Source organism: Hemitrygon akajei, chromosome 10 (assembly GCF_048418815.1).
Source record: "Hemitrygon akajei chromosome 10, sHemAka1.3, whole genome shotgun sequence".
Taxonomy (NCBI): domain Eukaryota; kingdom Metazoa; phylum Chordata; class Chondrichthyes; order Myliobatiformes; family Dasyatidae; genus Hemitrygon; species Hemitrygon akajei.
Window position 1 is genome coordinate 53983042 of NC_133133.1, and position 22825 is coordinate 54005866.

The following is a 22825-nucleotide window of genomic DNA, read 5'->3' on the forward strand; positions in this document are numbered from 1 at the left end:
ATGTCAATAATAGTGCAATGCTATAGCTCAGCATTTAACATCACCATTCCCACAGTCCTGATCGATAAGCTACAGAACCCGGGCCTCTGTAACTCCCTCTGCAATTGGATTCTCAATTTCCTCACCGAAAGACCACAATCTGTGCAGATTGGTAATAATATCTCTTTCTCACTGGCAATCAACATTGGCACACCTCAGGGATGTGTGTTTAGCCCACTGTTCTACTCTCTCTATACCCATGACTGTGTGGCTAGGCATAACTCAAATGCCATCTATAATTTGCTGATGATACAACCATTGTTGGTAGAATCTCAGATGGAGGCAAGAGGGCATACAGGAGTGGGATATACCAGCTTGTTGAGTGGTGTTGCAGCAACAGCCTTGGACTCAATGATTGTGGACTTCAGGAAGGTTAAGACAAGGGAACATGAACCAATCTTCATAGAGGAATCAGAAATGGAGAGAGTGAGGAATTTCAAGTTCCTGGGTGTCAAGATCTCTGAGGATCTAACTTGGTCCCAACATATCGATGCAGCTATAAAGAAAGCAAGACAATGGCTATATTTCATTAGGAGTTGAGAAGATTTGGTCTGTCACCTAAAGCACTTGAAAACTTCTACAGATGTACTGCAGAGAACATTCCGACAGGCTGCATCACTGTCTGGTATTAGGGAGGGGACTTCTACATAGGATTGAAAGAAGCTACAGAAAGTTGTAAAATTAGTCAGCTCCATCTTGGGGTACAAGCTCTGTAGTACCCAAGATATCTTCAAGAAGCGGTGCCTCAGAAAGGTGGAGTCCATTATTAAGGACCTCCATCACCTAGGACATGCCCTTTTCTCACTATTACCATCAGGCAGGAGATAGAGAAGCCTGAAGGCACACACTCAGTGATTCAGGAACAGCTTCTTCCCCGCTGCCATCCGATTCCTAAATGGACATTGAACCCATGAACTCTACCTCACTTTTTCCATATTATTTCTGTTTTTCCACTATTTTTAATTTAACTATTTAATATACATATATATTTACTGTAATTGATTTACTTACTTACTTTTTCTATATTATCATGTATTGCACTGTACCACTGCTTCTAAGTTAACAAATTTCCAGACGTATGCCAGTGATATGAAACCTGATTCAATTCCCCAAATTTTGTCTCCAGTTTGACCACTATGCTTTTAATTTACTCATGAAGCAACAAGCGTCTATTTGCACATTTACCCATAAAATATGATATTTAAAAACACAATTCTCAAACTGTATTATTTATCCTTTATAAAATTTATGTCTTCTGTGACATCAAACAGAATCTTACATTTATGTCATGACTGCTTTGCTTGTGGTGGCCAGTCAGAGTCAAACTAAACTTGCAAGTGATAGTGTGGAAAACTATGTACACCTGTCTGGACACGCCCCTCTGCTGACTGCTCCTGTGGCTCCTCCCACAGACCCCTGTATAAAGGCGATTGGAGGCACTGCTCCTCCCTCAGTCTCCAAGATGTCGTGGTCCCTTTTGCTGCTAATAAAAGCCTATCGTTCACCTCCCGTCTCCAAGAGTTATTGATGGTGCATCAGATAGATCATTCAGATCCATGATCTTCACCATTTCAAAATTTACACTCAGTCTCCACAACAAAGGAGAAAAGACTGCATCCATTTTTCTTCTAATCTACACCAGCAGCTAGTGAAGGTAATGACATTTGCTAGCAGTGCAGGCATTCATAGGCAGACTCTCTACAGAGATTTCCCTGGCAACCTCCTGTCAGGAATACATGAGCAGATGACTATAATCCAGATGTCTCCCTTTGCCCCTTGCACGAGCAATCTGCCTTCTGCAAGTGTTGTTTGTTACCAGCCTGTCCCGGTCTCTCTGACCGTCATTCCTTTTTCTACATAAATCAGTAGCTCTTCCCAGTGGCTTAAGGGTGGTGCTTACGTTGTTCTTACTGAGACTTCAGCTGCAAGACTGTGAGTTGGCACCAACAATATCTTATCAATAGAATAGTACACCAGCTCTGATATTGACAAAGCATGACATGAAGCAGAGAACCCTGATAATACTGTTCTGGATATCTCACAATTTAAGATTATAATCTTTGTGGGAGTTTTTAAATTAACCTAAGGATGACACACCATGTTAAAAACATCATAAAAAAGCAATTTCTAGGCAATGGAAGCTAACTCACCAAGATAATTAATCAAAATATAATGGCTTTTAAATTACATTTATTAATATTTCAAGTTTAATCTTAATTTCACATGAATTTTCCAAACTGTATTTTACTCACTGCAGTATATTTAACAAGTTAGCTAAAACAGGCACTTTTTGCTTCATAGTTTGCTGCCTGTCAGAAATCCTGACAGTTTAACCTCAACCTACAGTCTGCTTGGTGATACAATTATTTTACTGGCTATTGACGAGCTCCTATAGCTGATTCAGAAAGAGAAAATTGTTAGATTGCTTGATCATTATGGGCAGATTTATCAAGGCCACCTATGAATGTCACTGTTGGAAAATCTGGGCTAGTAGCATATTAATTTTGCAAGAGTAAATAAAGATTCCATGCCACAAATAAGAAACAAGAACCAGCTGCACGAGTTCTCTAACAGAATAATCTGTGCTCTCCATTGATAGATATATTTACAGAGGAAAATAAACTGTACAAAGTTACCTTGAAATCCTGTTGACAATCATGAAGATAATGCAGAGGGGTAACACTGAAATAAGAAACCATGGGAAGACAGCACTGACGATGCCAAGATAGAACAATATGAGAATAATATTCTGGAGCAACATTTCAGACTGGGTGGTTAAACGCACATCCACTGAAAACAGAACATGCAGGATATATAACAATGAGAATTTTCCCTTATGAAAGAAAGACAATGCTCATTCTCAACAATTATTTACAGTGCAGATATGCAGATGAATTAAAGAGCACAGACTGAGGCTCTAGATGCGTTAAGTGATAAATGATGTGTATGGGATGTGAACATTATGGATAATGAAGTACGTGCAAAGAAAACTCATCTGCAACTGTGGAAATCTGAATGGTTGAGGACTAACCAATCAGGAGGGGGTGGATGACGGGAGTTGAGTATACAGACTAGATATCCCTTTATTTCACTTTATGTTTTAAACCAATTAACAAACAGTATAACCTATTTTAATAGTAGTAACATTTGGCTGTTTAACACAGCAGAGAAGATCATTGAGAAGATCCAATAATCATTGAAAAAAAACCTGGCATTTTTGTATCTCGGAAGTGAAAAGGATGAAGGAGATCAATGCAAATGAACTTGCAAAATAAACAAACATTGGGTGGATTGACTGCATCATTGATTTCCAGCCATGAAAGCAGCAGTCTTCATTTTCATGTATCACCTATCTTAACATAAGATATAGGAGCAGGATTAGGCCATTTGGCCCATTGAGTCTGCACTGCCTTTCCTTCATGACTGATCTGTTATTCATCTCAACCCCATTCTCCTGCCTTCACCCTGTATCCTTTGAAGCCCTGACTAAACAAGAACCTATCAACCCCCATTTTAAATATACCCAATTATTTAGCCTCCACAGCTGTCTGCAGCAAAAAATTCCACAGATTTTCTAAATAGATGTTCCTCCATTCTGAGGCTGTGCCCTGTGGTCTTAGACTCTCCCAATAGAGGAAACATCCTCTCCATGTTCACTCTATCAAGGCCTTTCAATATTCAATGGGTTTCAATGAGATCCCCTCCTCAGTCTTCTAAACTCCAGCAAATACAGGCCCAGAGCCATCAAACACTCCTCGTATGCTAACTCTTTCATTCCTGAGATCATTCTCATTAACCTCCTCTAGACTCTCTCCAAACCAACAAATCCTTCATTAGATAAGGGGCCCAAAACTGTTCACAATATACCAAGTGTGGTCTGACCAATGCCTTATAAAGCCTTAGCATTACATTCCTGTTTTTATATTTTAGTCCTCTTGAAATGAATGCTTACATTGCATTTACTTTCCTTATCACAGACTCAACCTGCAAGGGAACATTCAGGGAATTCTGCATGAGGACTTCCAAGTCCCTTTGCACCTCTGAATTTGCTCCCAGTTTAGAAAATAGTCTATGCCTTTATTCCTTCTACCGAAGTGCATGACCATACACTACACTGTATTCTATCTGCCACTCCTTTGCCCATTCTCCCAATCTGTCCAAGTTCTTCTGCAGACTCCCTGCTTCCTCAACATTACCTGCCCCTTGACCTATTTTTGTATCATCTGTAAACTTGGCTACAAAACCATCAATTCTGCCATCCAAATCATTGACATATAATGAGAAAAGAAGTGATCCCAACACCAATCCATGTAGAATACCACTAGTCACAAGCAGCCAACCAGAAAAGCCCCCCTTTATTCCAACTCTTTGTGTCCTGTCAGTTAACCAATCTTTTATCCCTGCTAGTGTCTTTCTAATAATAACATGGGATCTTATCTTGTTTAGCAGCCTCATGTGTGGTGCCTTATCAAGGTCTTCTGAAAATCCAGGGAAACAATATCCATTGACTATCCTTTGCTTATCCTGCTTGTTATTTCCACAAAAAATTCCAAAAGATTTGACAAGCAAGATTTCCTTCAAAGAAACCATGCTGACTTTGCCCTGTTTTTTCATGTGACTCCCAGTTCCTCAAAACTTGATCCTTAGTAATGGACTCCAACCTAATTGGCCTATCATTCTGTCTTCCTCCCATCTTAAGGAATGGAGTGACATTTGCAATTTTCCAGTCAACTTGAACCATTACAGAGTCTAGTGATTCTTGAAAAATCACTACTAATGCCTCCACAATCTCTTCAGCTATCTCTTTCACAACCTTGGAGTGTGGTGCATCTGGTTTATCTACCTCCAGACCTTTCAGTTTCCTGTGCACCTTCTCCTTATTAATTGTGTCTACACTCATTTTTGCCTTGAATTTCTGGCTATTTCTAGTATATTCCACACTGAAGACTAATACAAAATACTTACTGAGTTCTTCTATTTCTTTGTCCTCTGTTATTACCTCATTTTCCAGCCATCCAATATCTTCCCTCGCCTTCCTTTTACTCATATGTATATATCTGAAAAACCTTTTGGTCCTCTTTGACATTATTGACTAGCTTACCTTCATAATTCACCTTTTCTCTATGTATTGATTTTTTTAGTTGCCTTCTGTTGGTTTTTAAATGCTTCCCCATCCGACAGTTTACATACTCCCTGCACTGGACATGTAATAATCTCCAGCAATTACAGAGTCCAAGTTTTATAAGACTTGACTAAGCTGGGTTGTTTCCCACTCTACTTAGATGTTGATTTGACAAGCAAAATCATTTCAGAAGTGAAGTGGCTATACAAGTGTTCCCTGTGAGATATTTATGGCTACAAAGTTATAAGTAATTTCTGTGACCAGTTCTCATCAAAACTTGAGATGGCCAGCCTTTCCCTACTATCAGCTTTACACATGATGGATAGAAGCACTAGTTGGAAAGTAAAGGGAATGCACATTTGAGCTGTGCTAGGCAATATGTTAAAGTTATGACACAGTAATAAGATCAAATTTATGTGTACGCTTTATCACATTTCAAAACTAGGTCTTACCTTCATCCATATCCTTTGCAAACCTGTTCAGAATGCGGCCCAAAGGTGTTGTGTCAAAAAATTTCATTGGGCTCTTCAGAATTTTTTTAAGTAAAGCATCATGCAGCTTGGAGGAAGCCCGAAGTGTACACTGTTCAAAACGGACAAGACAAAATTATTAAAGGTTTCCAAGTACACATACTGCAGTAAATCTCTGATATTTTCATTTTTGTTGCTGGAATATACTCACTATCCCTATCACTATAAGTCATCAAAAATATTTGTATATTTGATTCATAAATTGGATATACTAGCCTTAAGTTTATATGGTCTAATCAAGTCTGTCTTCTGGTTGTGATTTACCCTAACTGTCTGGGATTTTTGCCAGCTGTTTATCCCAAAGACTTCTAGAATAAATATAATTTAATTAAACACATCACTCTTAATGCCTAAAATGTAAGACATCATCAGCAACTGTTTATGTTGTCAGGGCAGAATTAAGATATGTGAAATACTTGAAAGTTCATGTGCAAAATACATAGCCCTCAAATTTTAATTTCTCAGCCTCAGCAATTTCCTGATTCAAAGTGTGAGCACTAGAGCAGAGAGATCAGAAAGGAGAGGGGGCAACACTGAACCAAATGCAGATATGTGTTACTTGTGCTAATTTGGCATTAGAAAACTCTTTACATTTCTTGGAGAGAGCTGTCCACATTGTTTCCCCTCTCTATTAGGAACAATTGTGTCTCAGAATACAAACGTACATAAATTCCCACTCATTAAATATGAAATTCCCTAGGAGAGGAAGTTATCCAACAGGAGTGGCATAATGTCATCCTGGCAATAACCATAACCCTAATTCATGACATTGGGGTGGGGGGGGGAGTCAATGCCATAGCACCCTCCACCGTTACTCATCACTTCCAGGTCTTACTGAACACAGCAACATGTTCATTGATCTTACTAATTCAAGGACAGGAAAAGCAGTCCATCACAGCGTATGAGGATTTACTCCTAAGCAGGCTTTATCATTTACAATCCTTTCTTGAAATACTTCATAAATTTATCATTATGCTGAAGTGATGGGATGGACTGTTTTGGTTTAGCGGAGATAGATAAATATAGCTTCATGCACATTTAGAAGGGACCAGAGATATTGATGAAATGTGATGGGATGATTTATTAGCATCAGCTGTACAGCATTAGACTGAGGCAATCATGGAAATGATTAAGAATGAGGAAATAACACACACTCATCACTGTGTTGCTACTGCTTTGCACTTACAAGAAGGGAAGTCGTAAAAGCTCCCCTTTATTTTCTAGATGTGGCTAAGAAAATAGATCACCTAAGAGTGGAGTATCGCATCTTCAGTGATACTTAGCATTGAAACTAAAATAAGTATTTGTTGTCTAATCACAAACAAGAGAAAATCTGCAGATGCTGGAAATCCAAGCAACACACACAAAATGCTGGAGGAACTCAGCAGGCCAGGCAGCAACTATGAAAAAGAATTAAACAGTCGATGTTTCGGGCTGAGATCCTTCATTAGAGCCACCAGTTCTGATGAAGGGTCTCGGCCCGAAACGTCGACTGCTTACTCTTTTCCATAGGTGCTGCCTGGCCTGCTGAGTTCCTCCAGCATTTTGTGTGTGTTGCTAAGTATTTGTTGTGCTTATAATGCTTCAAAAGATTTCCTGCAAAATCCTAGAATTTTTTTTTGTTACTAAGGAGCTTGTAACAGTCATTAATTAATCATCTCCTTTATATAAACTTATACTGGTGTATAAGTTATAATTAAAAAGATTGATAAGTTCTTACAAATAAATCAATCTAGCACCTTAACAAATATGTATCCACGTAATATCTTGAAGAGGAGTACAGCCAACATGGACGAAGCATAAACCCAAGTGTAAAAGTTATGATTTGGATGGTCTCTCATGCTCTTGCTTATGTAGGTCACGTTACCCTTAGTCACTGCTGTATTCTGAAAAATAACATTCAAACAATATCTTAACTGCTCAAATTACAACACTGTATTGAGGCCAACAATGCTGCTGTTCTAAAAGCACTGATATTCTGACATGCACGATCTGCATTCCACACTTAATTTTGATTTTTTTTAGTGTTGCGGTACTGTTGCAGTCTAAACATCTAATATAACACAGTTTTCTAAGCTCTGGCTTGTGATACAGGATTTGTTGCTTTATATCATTTTATTTTAACTTACAAATTACAAGTTAATATCATTAAATGCATGTCAGTACATTTCAAGGGATAGTATTATGTAAACTTTTAAACCAGATTAGAAACAATAAGGTTATTGCATTTGAAAGTTTAAATCATTTATCTTGAGACACTTATAGTTAGTTCTGTACATACAATGTAATCGCACCATAAAATAACTCACCCCACTGCCCTGTTTAATCCAGTAGCTCAGCCACCAGTTACTGAAAGCTATGCTGCCAGCAGTCAGCAGGAACAGAAGAATGTTCAGAAGGAAGATGAATGTACCTCCCGCAGCTTTGATGTAAATTCCGTAAGTTGACCAAGACACAGAGCCACCAGCTTTTTCCTCTGCTTGCATAAACTGGTCTGGTAGCAAAAAAATTAAATATCAACATGGTACCTCTTGTTAACAAAACTTTACTTTTATGTAACACTGAATCAATGCATTTCATTGCAATGGTAGTTGTAATTGACTTTGTGTAAATACATCTGCATAGCTAGGTGTCTGAGGCAAACCTTTTGCTTTAATGTCTGGGATGCTTGTAGAAATTATCTGTATATACAATATGCCTCAATGATCAACAAAGGGCATATTAAAATAAAACTACAACAGAAGTGTGTTCTTCATTTAACATTTTCAGATGAAACACATTGACTATTGATACAGTCCAAACAATGCAAGGGAAAGAAACCAACAGAAGTTCCTTAAATCGGGGATATTTTGGAATTTTTTTGTAATTTAAGATGGGTCATATCCATTTGAATTGAGTATAGTCACTGAAAGAGAAGTGAAGGAAGTATTGATAACTATAGACTTTAATGAAATTCACAAGAAACAAGAGTAACTTTTAGGAGAGAGGAAAAACGTCATAGAAACACACAGTAAAAAAAAGGCTCTTCAGCCCACCAAGTCTGTGCCTGCCATCAAACACCCATTTACATTCATCCAACGCTAATTCTATTTTATTCTCCTCACATTCTTATTAATTCCATCCAAATTCTAACAGTCACCCAACAGTGGGGCAATTTATAATGGCAAAGAACACTGCAATAATTTCAGGGAAGTTAACTGTGGGAAAGAATTTGTACTACTTCAATGCTAGATACAGTGATCCTATTGGTAAACAGATAATATTGAATTAAATGTGACCACAGCCCCAAACTATTTGACTAAGTGTAAAAAAATGTACGTTAGTGATGGTACCTTGGAAAGGAGAGATGATTACGCTACGAATTTATGCCTTTCAGAGTTCTTTATTGCCCAAGAGGAAAAAGTACATTTTTTTTTCAGGCAGAAGAATCTAAGCTGCAAACCCTTCCTCCAACTATGAAACACTTCCTCCATCAACCACCATTTGAGCTCTTGTCTCATCAACTACCACTGGACCACCAAATGCCCTTCATGTACCTACAACCAAGATCTCTCCCACTGGCACCAAATTCCTCTCACCTAGCTACTGTCAGTTACACTCCACCGAATTATCATCTGCTCCACCCATACAACAATGAAATCAGGAGATCTTGTTCACCACATTTAAGGCTCCCTCTGTGGGATTTGGGTCCTCCCTCAAATAAATAGAAACCCTATCGCAATTAGTGATATCCTTTTATTCCCATTGTCCAGGTAGTTTTCAGTTTTAAAATCTAGGCTTCTTGCCTGAAAGGCCTCCAGTCACAGGGAAGAAAATCAGGGAAACCAACGTTTCCAGGTTTCTTGATCTTGTAGCAGTACCATCCCAACTCTCTGCCCATATTCTGAGAGGAAAAAAAAAACCTTTTACCACCCTAAATTAGGCAATTGAAATAGGAAGTAAAAAGAATATTGGAAAAAGAAAAAAATAAGTTTAATACATGTGAAGTATTGGAGGAACTCAGCAGTTCAGGCAGCACCTATGGAAATGAAAAAACAGTTGACATTTTGGGCCGAAACCCTTAATCAGGACTGGGACCCTTCGCTGGTCCTGATGAAAGATGTTGGCCAGAAACATTGTCTGTTTATTCATTTCCACAGATGCTGCCTGACTTGATGAGTTCGTTCAGCATTTTGTATGTGTCACTCTGGATTTCCAGTATCTGCAAAATCACTTGAGTTAATGATTTGCTATGTAATATCTTTTTCCATCAATGGAGCTCCTTGCTAAAATGTTAAAATGATAGAAAATATTATTTTGCTTGCTTTAAAGGAAACTGCATATTTTATTTCAGTATGAACAGGGCAAGACATTAGAGAATGAGAAATATGAAACTTGTAGAGAGAATGGCATAATTTAGAGACCAGCAAATTATGTAAGCTGTTGATGGTAAATAAAATTATTTGGGAAATGAAATGGGTTGTTATTCAATATTGCTAGGTTTTTATGACAGTCAAAAATCTTCCATGCCATAATGAATCTGGTCTGTTGACAAATGTTTTGTATTTTAATAGATTTTATATTAAATACCTTATTAAAAGCCATAAAGCTACAATGTATTGGGGGTTTTTTGTTGTAGGAGCACAATATTTAAAATAGAGGTAGTTTTCTTAATATTCCACAAAAATTTGGTTTCCTGGTTTCAGAATTTTCTAATCCAGCCATGTTTCACTTCACAATGCCACCATGATAAAATAAAGTAATACCTTTTGTGTCAGTAAAGGAGTTTGTATTCTGTCTCTGCTCTGAAAATTGATAGTTATTACTACCAAAATAGTTTTACAGATTATGCCTACCAAGGACTGAGTCTACAAAACTATAAGTTCTTTAATGTACTTTACATTGATTAATATGAGAGGTTCTTCTAGAGTGCTCTAGTACTTAATCATCTTAAATAGACAGCAGAACTCCTTTATAAGGCTGTTTGGAGAGAACTAACCCAAAAGTGATTTCTGAAGAGGAGACACCATTAAATTATCAATGAAGATATCATAATTAATGTTATATTTTAAGCAATACAACATCCGAGTCCACAAGCATTGTTTTTATTCAGTGGCGATTTAAATAACTCTTTAATTAGTGAATGTTGCCTGAACAACCTCTTCTACAAAGATCATAATTTAGTAGACAGCCTTGCAAAGAAATCTGCAGTACTCAATACGGAGAAAGAAGATATCAAGCTTTATTACGGAAATCACATTACTGTTTCACTTGCCCTTTTGTGTTTCCTCTTCTGGAAAAAAATCCCGACTAATTAAATCATCAGATGTTTCGCCATTCCCCTCTTCATCAAACTCGTTCTCATTGTTGAAATCTTTTACCATCTCTACTCTGGGCTCCAGATCTCTGGGTTTTGTCCTAAACAAATAACTTAAATCACCCTCGCTCCACTCAATGCTGTCCTCATCGTGCATTTGGACAATAACAGGCTTCCTTCGAAGTGCTGCAGACTTTTTAGCATTCACCATCACTTCTGAATTCTCTTCAATGTCTACCTGCCTGCTGTCCATTACTTGTTCTTTCATGCTCTTGTCTTGTTCTGTTACTAGACTGACCACCACTTCGTTATTCATTTCAGCACTGTTGACATTTTCTGTAAGATTCATGCTTATTAGTAATGGTAGTTAATACAAAATACGTCAGACTAACATTGGTAAAGGATATATATATCATGTAGAAAACAATTTGGCAATAGAAATAAAACTGGAAGGAATATGACATTCCAGCCATGATCTGGAATTTTAGTCTACAATTCCAACATCTTAAAAAGTGTTGCATAGCATAAAATCAACAATTTTTGTACTTTGCTAGTGAGCATAATTCATCCATCCTCCAATTATTTAAAACAGTATCATTTATTTATCTAATCATTTACTAGTGAGACAATTAGTGGCAGTCTATCAGGGAGGCTACTGCTCAATGATAACTTTAACAGTCAATGTCAAATTGTGCAGTCTTCACATCAAGTCTGAGTCCTTGTCAAGTCGATATGCATCTGTTAATATTTTCCAGTATTTGCTAATAGGTCTCCTCATCTTTCTTTGCTTATGAAATTTTTTAAAAAAAACTGCAGATGCTAGAAATCTGAAAGGAAATCGGAAGAGGGAAAAAGTTCTGCAGTTCTGACAAAAGTTTGCAGTTTCTCACTCTGTATATACTGTCTGACTTGCTAAGTCTTTCTACTATTTTTGCGTTATTGCTTTTTCCTGCTCAAGATTGTTTTGGTCAAGTGTATTTGACACACCCTTAATTGATTTACTAATCAAGCAACAATTTGCAAAAAATAATACTTTTCTGGGATCTAAATGTTAAATACATGTTTTATATTGATTTCCAGTTTGTATCATTTGTGAACATCACTGTCCTCATGGTGGAACACAAAACAGCTGAAACTTTAGAACTAAAGGAGCATAGTACATTTGAATGCACCTTGCCTTCAAGCATAGTTCTGCATGCTTTATTGGATAGACATGGTATATAATTTATAATTTATTTTTGTATCTATAATAAGTATCACTAAATGACAAGCTGACAGGCCATTCACCTGATGTAATACTACTGTGAAAATTGCTATGTTTTTCACATAGTACTCAACAATATACTTGAATAGATAAATAACTTTGGGAATAAGCTCTTTGAGATGGAGCTAACTATAAAGAAAGAGGAAGTTAAATCTGGTCTCCATGTATCTGCATGGAGGGATAAATTCCAATTTACAGAAGCACATTATGTGCACACATTATCACTGCCTGCTGTTGCTGAAATGTGTCACAGAAAGTTTTATTGCTTTTGTTAGGGCAAATGAACAATTGAAGAAATAGATGGGACCACATCACCTTGAAAAAAATCATGGTACATATAAATGCTACATTATACAACAGAGTTTCTAGCCACTGCATTTATTTTCAGTGGTGAAGTTGTGCTGTACAATACCAGGTGAGTATGGGCCTAAACTGAATGAGGTCCCAGATCATCGTTGCTCAGGGAGAAAACCTAATTGTCCCAGGAGAGCTCAATAATTGTTTGAGCTAATTGAAATTCAGAAATTAATTTACAGAATATAGCACAGATTTTTTCTGTATATTAACCAGTGTGCTAATAAAAGGAAAGAGAACCCAGGTTTTTTTTGCATCTAGGTTAACAGACATGTGAAATCTAACATTAAAGAAGGCCATGGATATTAAATGTTTAAACTGATTAGAGGTACAATATTCTACATACTGAGGGAAAATTTTGAAAACTGATTGTAAGGTAATATTATGATCTATCAAAAAGTCAGGTTTGTTAAACCAAATGATTTTTTCATTTTGCGAAAAATTCTCAAGGTCATTATTTATGAATCTATAGTCACTTGCCTCCGTCCTTGTCTGGGTCCATTGCTCGATATGCTTTGCTGGAATCAACATGACTCTGCTTTGACATCACTGGTAAGCTCTGGACAGAATCACTCATTCTCGTATCACTCCCTTGCTGTTTGTTATATGACCTGCTTCCATAAACCCTAACCTGGTAAACGACGTCTCCCTCTGACACCACCTTGCGAATCACTACAGTTCCATATCCTCGACCTGATGAGAAAGAACTTACTAAAATATTTTCATGCAGAGAATACCAAATGTTGTGCATTATTACATTTATAACCAAATGAAAAAATGTCTAATAGGTCAGGTAACTGATTCATCAAATAGTCAGACGTGTAGACCATAAGAACTAGGAGAAGAATTAGACCATTTGAACATTGCTGATTCCTTTTCCCTTTCAACCCCATTCTCCTGCCTTCTCCCCATAACCTTTGAGGCCCTTACTAATGAAGAACTCATCAACCCCTGCTTTAAATATACACAATGACTTGGCCTGCACAGACATCTATGGCAATGAATTCCATATTGACCACCCTCTAGCAAAGGAAATTCCTCCTCATCACTGTTCTAAAGGGATATCCTTCTACTCTGAGGCAGTGCCCTCTGGTCCTAGACACTCTCATTATTAAAAGCATCCTCTCCACATCCACTCTATCTAGGCTTTTCAGTATTTTGTAGGATTCAATGTGATCCCCTTTCATTATTCTAAACTCCATTGAGAACAAATTCAGACCCATCAAATGCTCCTCATATGTTAACCTTTTAATTCCAAGGATTATTCTATTCTCATGAACCTCTTTGAATGCCAACACACAATTTCTTAGATATCGTGCCCAAAGTGACTTAGACTACACCAAGTGTGGTCTGACCAATGCCTTACAAAGCCTCAGCATTACATCCTTATTTTTATATTCTTGTCCTCTTGAAATGAATGCAAACATTGCACTTGCCTTCTTTACTACCAACACCACTCATCCTGCCTGATAACTTTTAAGCAATCCTGCACTGGAACTCCCAAGTCCTTTTGCACCTCAGATTTCAGAATTCATTGCCCATTTAGAAAACGGGCTACACCTTTATTTGTTCTATCAAAATGCATGACAATGCATTTCGCTACACTGTATTCCATCTGCCACTTGTAACACCTCACAATCTGTCCAAGTTCTTGTGCAGACACCCTAGTTGTGTGAGAATTAGAATTTATTTAAATCTTACATCCATCCCACAACATGAGGGAGTAAAAATCTTTGAGTTGTAACTTTGTTGCAATGTACAGACATGTGAATTTAAAAGCCTAATGGTTTGTATAAAGAAGCTGTCCCATAGCTTGTTGGTCCTGGCTTTAATGTTGTGGTAGTGTTTGCCAGCGGAAGCAGCTGGAACAGTTTAAGGTTGGGGTGACAGGTATCCCTGATTATCTTCCAGTCCTTCTTTCTGTACCTGCTGCTATAGATGTCCTCACTGGAGGGAAGTTCATATTCACAGATGTACTAGGCTGTCTGTAGCACTCTCTGCAGCGCCCAGCAATCAAGGTTGGTGCAGTTCCCGTACCAGGCAGTGATACAGCCAGTCATCATGCTCCCTATGGTACCCCTGTAGAAGGTCTTGACGATTTAGGGGCCCATGCCGAACTTCTTCAGTTGCCTGAGGTGGAAGAGACGCTGTTGTCCTTTTTTTGCCACAAAGCAAGTGTGTACAGTCCAGGTGAGATTGTTGGTGATCTGTATACCAAAGAACATGAAACTACTCACCCTCTCAACTGCAGACCCATTGATGTTGATCATGCCAAGCCTGTCTCTATTCCTCCTGTAGTCCATAATCAGCTCTTTTGTTTTTTGGACATTGAGGGAGAGGTTGTTATCCTGGCACCATTGTAGGCTGTCTCATCACTGCTAGAAATAAGGCCAATCAATGCCGTGCCATCTGTGAATTTGATCAGCAGATTGGAGCTGTGTATGGCAGTACAATCATGGGTGTAAAGGGAGTAGAGAATGTGACTCAGAACACAACCCTGGGGAGCATCTGTGTTGAGGGTCAGAGGGGCAGAAATGAGGGACCCCATCCTAACCACTTGTCGGTGATCCAATAGGAAGTCTAGGATCCATCTGGACAAGGTGGGGTGCAGGCTGAGGTCTCTGAGCTTCCTGTCAAGTCTGGAGGGAATTATAGTGCTGAATGCTCAACTGTAGACTAGGAACAGCATTCTAATGTATGCATCCCTCCTCTCCAGATGAGTGAGGATGGTGAGTACTGTTGTAGCTATGGTGTCATCGGTAGACCAGTTTCGTTGGTAGGCAAATTGTAAGGGGCCCAGTGTGGGTGGTAGCATGCTGCAGATGTAGTCTTTAACCAGCCTCTCAAAGCATTTGCTGATAATCAATGCGACAGGGCACCGATCATTCAGACATGCTACCTTTATTTTCTTAGGTACAGGGACAACGATGGATGATTTGAAACAGGAGGGCACTACGTACTGGAAGAGAGATTAAAAATGTCCAAGACCAAGGAGATGGTGGTGGACCTTAGGAGATCTAGGCCTCATATGGAGCCAGTGATCATTAATGGAGAATGTCTGGAGCAGGTTAAGACCTACAAGTATCTGGGAGTGCAGTTAGACAAGAAGCTAGACTGGACTGCCAACACAGATGCCTTGTGCAGGAAGGCACAGAATCGAATGTACTTCCTTAGAAGGTTGGCGTCATTCAATGATTGTAGTGAGATGCTGAAGATGTTCTATAGGTCAGTTGTGGAGAGCGCCCTCTTCTTTGTGGTGGCATGTTGGGGAGGCAGCATTAAGAAGAGGGACGCCTCACGTCTTAATAAGCTGGTAAGGAAGGCGGGCTCTGTCGTGGGCACAGAACTGGAGAGTATGACATCGGTAGCAGAGCGAAGGGCGCTGAGTAGGCTACGGTCAATCATGGAAAACCCTGAACATCCACTGCATAGCACCATCCAGAGACAGAGAAGCAGCTTCAGCGGCAGGTTGCTATCGATGCAATGCTCCTCAGACAGGATCATTACTCCCCAATGCCATTCGGCTTTACAATTCAACCGCCAGGGGAAAGATATGGTAAAGTGCTGGGGTTATGACTGAGCTTAAGTTACCATTCAATGTATTTTAGTAAACTATTTAAGAACTTTTTAAAAGCTATTTATTAATGCTTTTTTTTGAGAAGGTGATTTTAGATGCATATCATATTTATACTGAGTTAAGTATTGTATGTAATTAGTTTTTGATACAATAAGTGTGTGGGACATTGGAAAAAAGTTGATTTTCCCCATGGGGATGAATAAAGTATCTATCTATCTATCTATCTATCTATCTATCTATCTATCTATCTATCTATCTATCTATCTATCTAAACACACCAGCCAGCTGTTCAGCGCACACTTAGAGCATGCACCCTGGGATGCTGTCCGGCCCTGCTGCCTTGCGGCTGTTGACTCATTGGAATGTTCTACATACCTCAGCCTCGGAGATGACCAAGGTGCAGGTCTCATTAGCAGCTGTCCTTGAGGGTTCCGTCCTATCAACCACGAATGGAGCGTAAAAAACACTTAGCCCGTCCGGGAACAAGGCAGCAATGTTGGCTGTACTGCTGCGCTTCCTCTCGAAGTCCGTGATGGTGTGCAGTCCTTGTCATATGCTGTGGGTGTCATTGTCGCAGGATTTTGTCCCTTTGTTGCTGTTTTGCCACCTTGATGGCTCTACATAAATCATAGTGGCATCTCTTGAGTTCCTGTTGGTCTCTGGAGGTGAAAGCTTTATCCCTTGCATTGAGAGCAACATGCACTGAACTATTTATCCAAGGCTTCTGGCTTGGTTAGACCCAGACTGATTTTTGGAGAATAATATCTTCAATGCACTTCTGAATGAAGCTTGTATTCAGAGAAGTTCTCAGCTCGCAATACCTCCCAGGTGACGCTATCAAAGCAATCTTGTAACATTGAGTCTGACTGGTTGGAATAGCAGTGGATAGTTTTCATTGTGGCTGCTTCTTGTTTCAATTTCTGCCTATAAGCGGGCAGGAAAAAAATGGAGGAATGGTCTGACCTTCCGAATGGAGTGCAGATAAATGCTTTGCAGGTATCACAGAAGAGAGAGTAGTAGTGGTTGAGTTATGTGCTCACCTCGACATGTTGGCAGAACTTTGGGTAAGCTCAACCCAACCTGCATCCACCTATCTTTGTATTGTCTGCAAACTTTGTCACAAAGCCATCAATTCCATCATGCTGACCAATAACATGTAAAGTAGTTAATTCAACACCACTCTCTGTGGAATCAGTCAACCAGAAAGCGTCCCTTTCATTCCCAGTCTGCTTTCTGGCAATCAGCCAATTGTCTGTCCATATATTTCCTGTAATATCATGGGATCTTATCTTGTTTAGCAGCCTCATGTGCAGTACATTGTCTAAACCTTTGGCCTACTTTACCATGAGTCTCCAAGTACCCCGAAACCTCATCCTCAATAATAGACTCTAACATCTTGCCAACCATGACATCAGGCTAGCTGGCCTATTACTTTCTATCTTTTGCTTCCTTGACCTCTTAAACAGTGGAGTGATATTTGCGATTTTCCAGTCCTCTGAAACTAATCCAGAATCTTGTGATCCTTGAAAGATCACTACTAATGCCTACACAATCTCTTCAGCCACCTCTTTTAGAGCCTTAGGATGTGCTTGATCTGACCCATGTGACTCATTTACTGTACTTTCAGACTTTTCAGCTTCCCAAGTACATTCTTCTTAGTAATAATGACTACACTCACTTCGCACCTTGACATTCTCGAATTTCTGGCATACTGCTGGTGTCTTCAACAGTGAAGACTGACGCAAGATCTTATTCAGATTGCCCTCATTGCTACATCTCCAGTATCATTTTCCAACAGTTCAATATTCACTTTTGCTCTTTATATATCTGAAAAAAATTCTGGTATCCTCTTTTATATTATTGTTTGGCTTACGTTCATATTTAATCTTTTCTCTTCTTATTGATCTTTTAGTTTTCTTTTTTTGTTTTGTTTTTAAAGGTTCCCAATCCTTGAGCTTCTTACTAATTTTTGGCACAATTTGTGCCCTCTCTTTTGCTTTTATGCAGCCTTTGACTTTCCTTATAAACCATGGTTGTCTCATGCTCTCTTTATAATGCTTCTTCTTCTTTGGGATGAACCAATCCTGTGTTTTCTGAATTATTCCTAGAAACTCCAGTCATTGCTGCTCCTCTGTCATCCCTGATACAGTCACCTTCCAATCAACTTTGGCCAGCTCCTCTCTCATGCCTCTATAATTACCTTTACTCCACAATAATACCAGTACATCTGATTTTAGCTTTTTCTTCTCAAACTGCAGGGTAAATTCTATGATATTATGATCACTCTCTCCTAAGGGTCCCTTTGCCTTAAACTCTCTAATCAATATTGGTTGATTATATGACACCCAATTCAGAACTGCCTTTTCTGCAGATGGCTTGACCAGAATTTGCTCTAAAAATCCATCTCATAGGCATTCTACTAATTCATTCTGTTAGGATCCAGCAGCACCAGTTTTCCCAATCTATCTGCACATTGAAATCTCCCATGACCATCATAACATTGCCCTTTTTACATGTCTTTCCTATCTCCCTTTGTAATTTGCACCCAACATCCATGCTATTGTTCAGAGGTGTGTATATAACTCCCATGAGCGTCTTCTTATCCTTGCAGTTTCTTAACTCGATCCACAAGAATTCTACATCTTCAGATCCTATGTCACTTCTTTCTAAAGATTTGATTTCATTTTTTTTTTTTACCAATAAAGCCACTCTGCCTACCTGCCCCTGTCCTTTGGATATATTGTGTATCCTTGGATGTTAAGCTCCCACGTGATCTTCTTTTAACCATGACAGTGAATATTTCTAACTGTACTACAAAATCATCTACCCTATTACATTTCTTCAAGTACTTCTCTGATTTGTTCAACTTCAAATGGCATCAGTTGATCAATATAAAATCACATGGGTAAACTGAATAGTACTAAATAACTTCATTATACAGAACTGGCTTGCAAAATGCACTCTGCCTCAGCATTCCTTAATTGTGGAATACTTAAAGCAGAGATAGCTCATCTCAACCATCAAGGAACATGGGCCATTGAAACCATTGAGCTGTTCTCAACCATTTTGCCCTCAAGGAACCCTTGAAATAATTTTCAGGTCTCAGGTGAAATTATTATATCTAGACCTCACAGGACATTAGCATGATCAGTAAGCTGTAGATATAATAATACAAAAATAATTGACAATGCTCTTTTAAGCTGAGAATGAATTTTTAGCTTACCTTTCTTGAAATTAATCTTTATTTCCCTTTCATAAATTTTAAAAACTAATAAGGTCAACATAATAAATTTCTGTTAAATAACTGACTTATTCTGTTAATAACAACCAAAATGGGATTTAATTATTCTAAAGGTAGGCTTGATGGACTTAATTTAAATAAAGGTTGCAAATTGATTGTAATTAATGTTATTTACAACATGAAAATTTATTGACAATGTTGAATAGTAAAAACCATAAGCCAAAGCAAAATGAATAAAAATATAGCTTAATACACAAATTTATACAAGACTTTGAAAAACATTTTCTTACTAAGTGACATGATCAGGCTCAAATATAGGCCTAGTGTGTGTGTAAAACCTGTGCTTGTTTTTTGCTGCACAAATACTTAATTCTGGGTCGAGCTTGAGATAAGCACACACGGATTTCACCTTCAACTGAAATGAGACTATTTCTAACATTGCTCAATGTTTGTTAAACAGGAAAAAACTTGCTCACACACATAATAAGTTCAACACTGCAGCAAACTGTTCATTGCTTTCCTATGAATGGCAGGATTCTCTTCTTTAAATAATCGGCACTTTTAAGTGTCATATGGCAGTGATTTGTAGTTAAGCGTCTTTTCAATTTTGCCAGAGCTATTGCTGTATTTGTGAGTTGCTTGCCACAGACTAGGTCCAATGGAAAAGGACAACTTGGATCACCAGTCCGTGTAGCTTTCATTGAAAAGACAGACTGCAGATGACACAAAGCTGGGTGGCAATGTGTAAAATACGAGGAGGATGTTAGAAGAATGCAGGGTGACTTGGACAGGTTGGGTGAGTGGGCAGATGCATGGCAGATGCAGTTTAATGTGGATAAATGTGAGTTTATCCACTTTGGTGGCAAGAACAGGAAGGCAGATTACTATCTGAATGGTGTCAAGTTAGGAAAAGGGGAAGTACCACGAGATCTAGGTGTCCTTATTCATCAGTCACTGAAAGTAAGCATGCAGGTACAGCAGGCAGTGAAGAAAGCTAATGGCATGTTGGCCTTCATAACAAGGGGAGTTGAGTATAGGAGCAAAGAGGTCCTTCTGCAGTTGTACAGGGCCCTGGTGAGAACACACCTGGAGTATTGTGTTCAGTTTTGGTCTCCAAATTTGAGGAAGGACATTATTACTATTGAGGGAGTGCAGCCGAGGTTCACAAGGTTAATTCCCGGGATGGCGGGACTGTCATATGTTGAAAGATTGGAACAATTGGGCTTGTATACACTGGAATTTAGAAGGATGAGAGGGGATCTGATTGAAACATATAAGATTATTAAGGGATTGGACACGCAAGAGGCAGGAAACATGTTCCTAATGTTGGGGAAGTCCAGAACCAGAGGCCACAGTTTAAGAATAAGGGGTAGGCCATTTAGAACGGAGTTGCGGAAAAACCTTTTCACCCAGAGAGTTGTAGATCTATGGAATGCTCTGCCTCAGAAGGCAGTGGAGGCCAATTCCCTGGAGGCTTTCAAGAAAGAGTTAGATAGAGCTCTTAAAGATAGCGGAGTCAAGGGATATGGGGAGGAGGCAGGAACGGGGCACTGATTGTGGATGATCAGCCATGATCACATTGAATGGTGGTGCTGGCTCAAAGGGCCAAATGGCCTACTCCTGCACCTATTGTCTATTGTCTATTGACTGTGAGGAGGAACAGCATAATGAATAACTAAATGAGAAAACCCATTGATAAGTAGCTTTCATTGTGAGGATGGCCTTTTTTGTGTCTATTGTTGCACTTGTGCAGTCAAATGACTCATCAGCCTACCGTCCTCCCCTCTGTGCAATACAATGCTCACCGATTATCAATGGCCTCCCCTATCTCACGTCAAAAACTGAGAATGAACTCAACCAAATAAGCACAGTCCTATTGGTCACTGCCATACTGGGCTGAGAGACCTTTAATGAGATGGCTAACGGGGTTGCTCGGTCACTACCCCGCTGTGAGTGCTAGCATTGCGCATTATGTGAGTTTCAAAGAACGACATTTTTTTAAAAATCACAATCTCTCATGGAACCCGTGTTGAGAAACCCTGAGTTAGCTAACTTCAATATTATTTGGCAGGTGGAAAACTAATAGAGAAGGTCAGCCAACCATTTTATGCCAGCTTGATCTTCTTTTCCTTTTAGGGTGTAAAGTTGCTATCCCATCATTCTCCACTCACAAAAAAAATACAATAATCCCTATTTGGCCTTTATTCTGTCGTTAGTAAAGTTCTAATGAGATAGTAAGAGAAAAGGCAAATTTTAGTAAAAAACAAACAAAATCTTGACATGTCTACATCCATCTTGAATTGATGCATGCATTTCTAGCACTATGAACAGTAGGAATTATATAATTGACATGTCATCATTATTGGTCCAGTTTTAACAGAAGCTGCTTCCTAATAATTTCTCCTGACAACATAGCTACTGTCATTCAAAAAACTAATCCTAAACTTCTTTGCAAACTTCTTTATCCCACCTGGTCAATGAGTCCAGTACTCTGCATAGGTTGGCTTACCAGACTTCCACTGAGGTACTTGCCTTAAACCACCAGTCTCCATTACTGCACTTACACAATGTACAAAGGCCAGTCTTATCCTGAATCTAAACCACAGCTTGCATTAACTCCACAAAGCTATTGCTTCCAATTGAGTAAACACCTGAGGCTAGGGACAGGCATTAGGGTTAGGGTTAGGGTTAGCAGCACAAAGATAAAACTTAACTTCATTTCACATCCGTGTGCCCTACTGCCGGTAACCTTCCCCACCCCCACCAACTGTTTATGCTTTCCAGTTAAAATATTAACTAGCTATCAGTGTTTCAAAGCAGTTATGTGGTCTAAAATATAAATAATTTAAAAACCTATTAGCTTGTAAAGGGAATACTTGCTCCAATCAGTCTAACACATTTACAGATATACAACAACACTTGGGTCTGGGCTACACTGCTTGCTGACTCCCAAGACGTCAATAGGCAATGTAATGCATATTTTTGCAAGTGAATATGTTCCACTGGTGATTGAGACTAGATCTGGTGAGTGGGGTAAAAAGGAAGTGCCCAATCTCCTGGAATTCGATCCGTGTTCATTTGAAAAGCTATGCTGGGAAAGGTTTGCATTCTGATTCAGTGAATGGCTAGGTCATTTGGGATAATGGAAACTAGTGAACATGATCAGGGCCTGGGATTAAGATCAAGAAAGTAACTGGAAGGGAGGTGGGTGTGGAGATAATGTGTCTCTGGGATCAATGGAGATCAGTGACCTTACCATCTGGAAGATAGGTGGGGAGATTGGTGATAATCTACAGAATGTTGAAAGAACTAGATAAACTGGATGGGGAGAGGATGTTCCCTATGGTGGGACCAGAACTAGAGGGCACAGCTTTAAAATTTAGGGGCGAGCATTTAGAACAG

General features: G+C 39.0%; 1 protein-coding gene across 1 annotated transcript in view; it reads right to left on the minus strand.

Annotated features, from left to right (window-relative positions):
* The window catches only part of LOC140734402 (ATP-binding cassette sub-family C member 5-like), a 159442-nt gene that overhangs the window by 33282 nt on the left and 103335 nt on the right, over positions 1-22825 (minus strand). The window contains exons 17-21 of the mRNA XM_073058296.1: positions 14532-14534; positions 8001-8185; positions 7431-7577; positions 5614-5743; positions 2676-2829 (exon numbers count right to left, since the gene is read on the minus strand). Of these exons, the coding sequence (XP_072914397.1) occupies positions 2676-2829; positions 5614-5743; positions 7431-7577; positions 8001-8185; positions 14532-14534 (619 nt within the window). The remainder of the gene's footprint in view (positions 1-2675; positions 2830-5613; positions 5744-7430; positions 7578-8000; positions 8186-14531; positions 14535-22825) is intronic.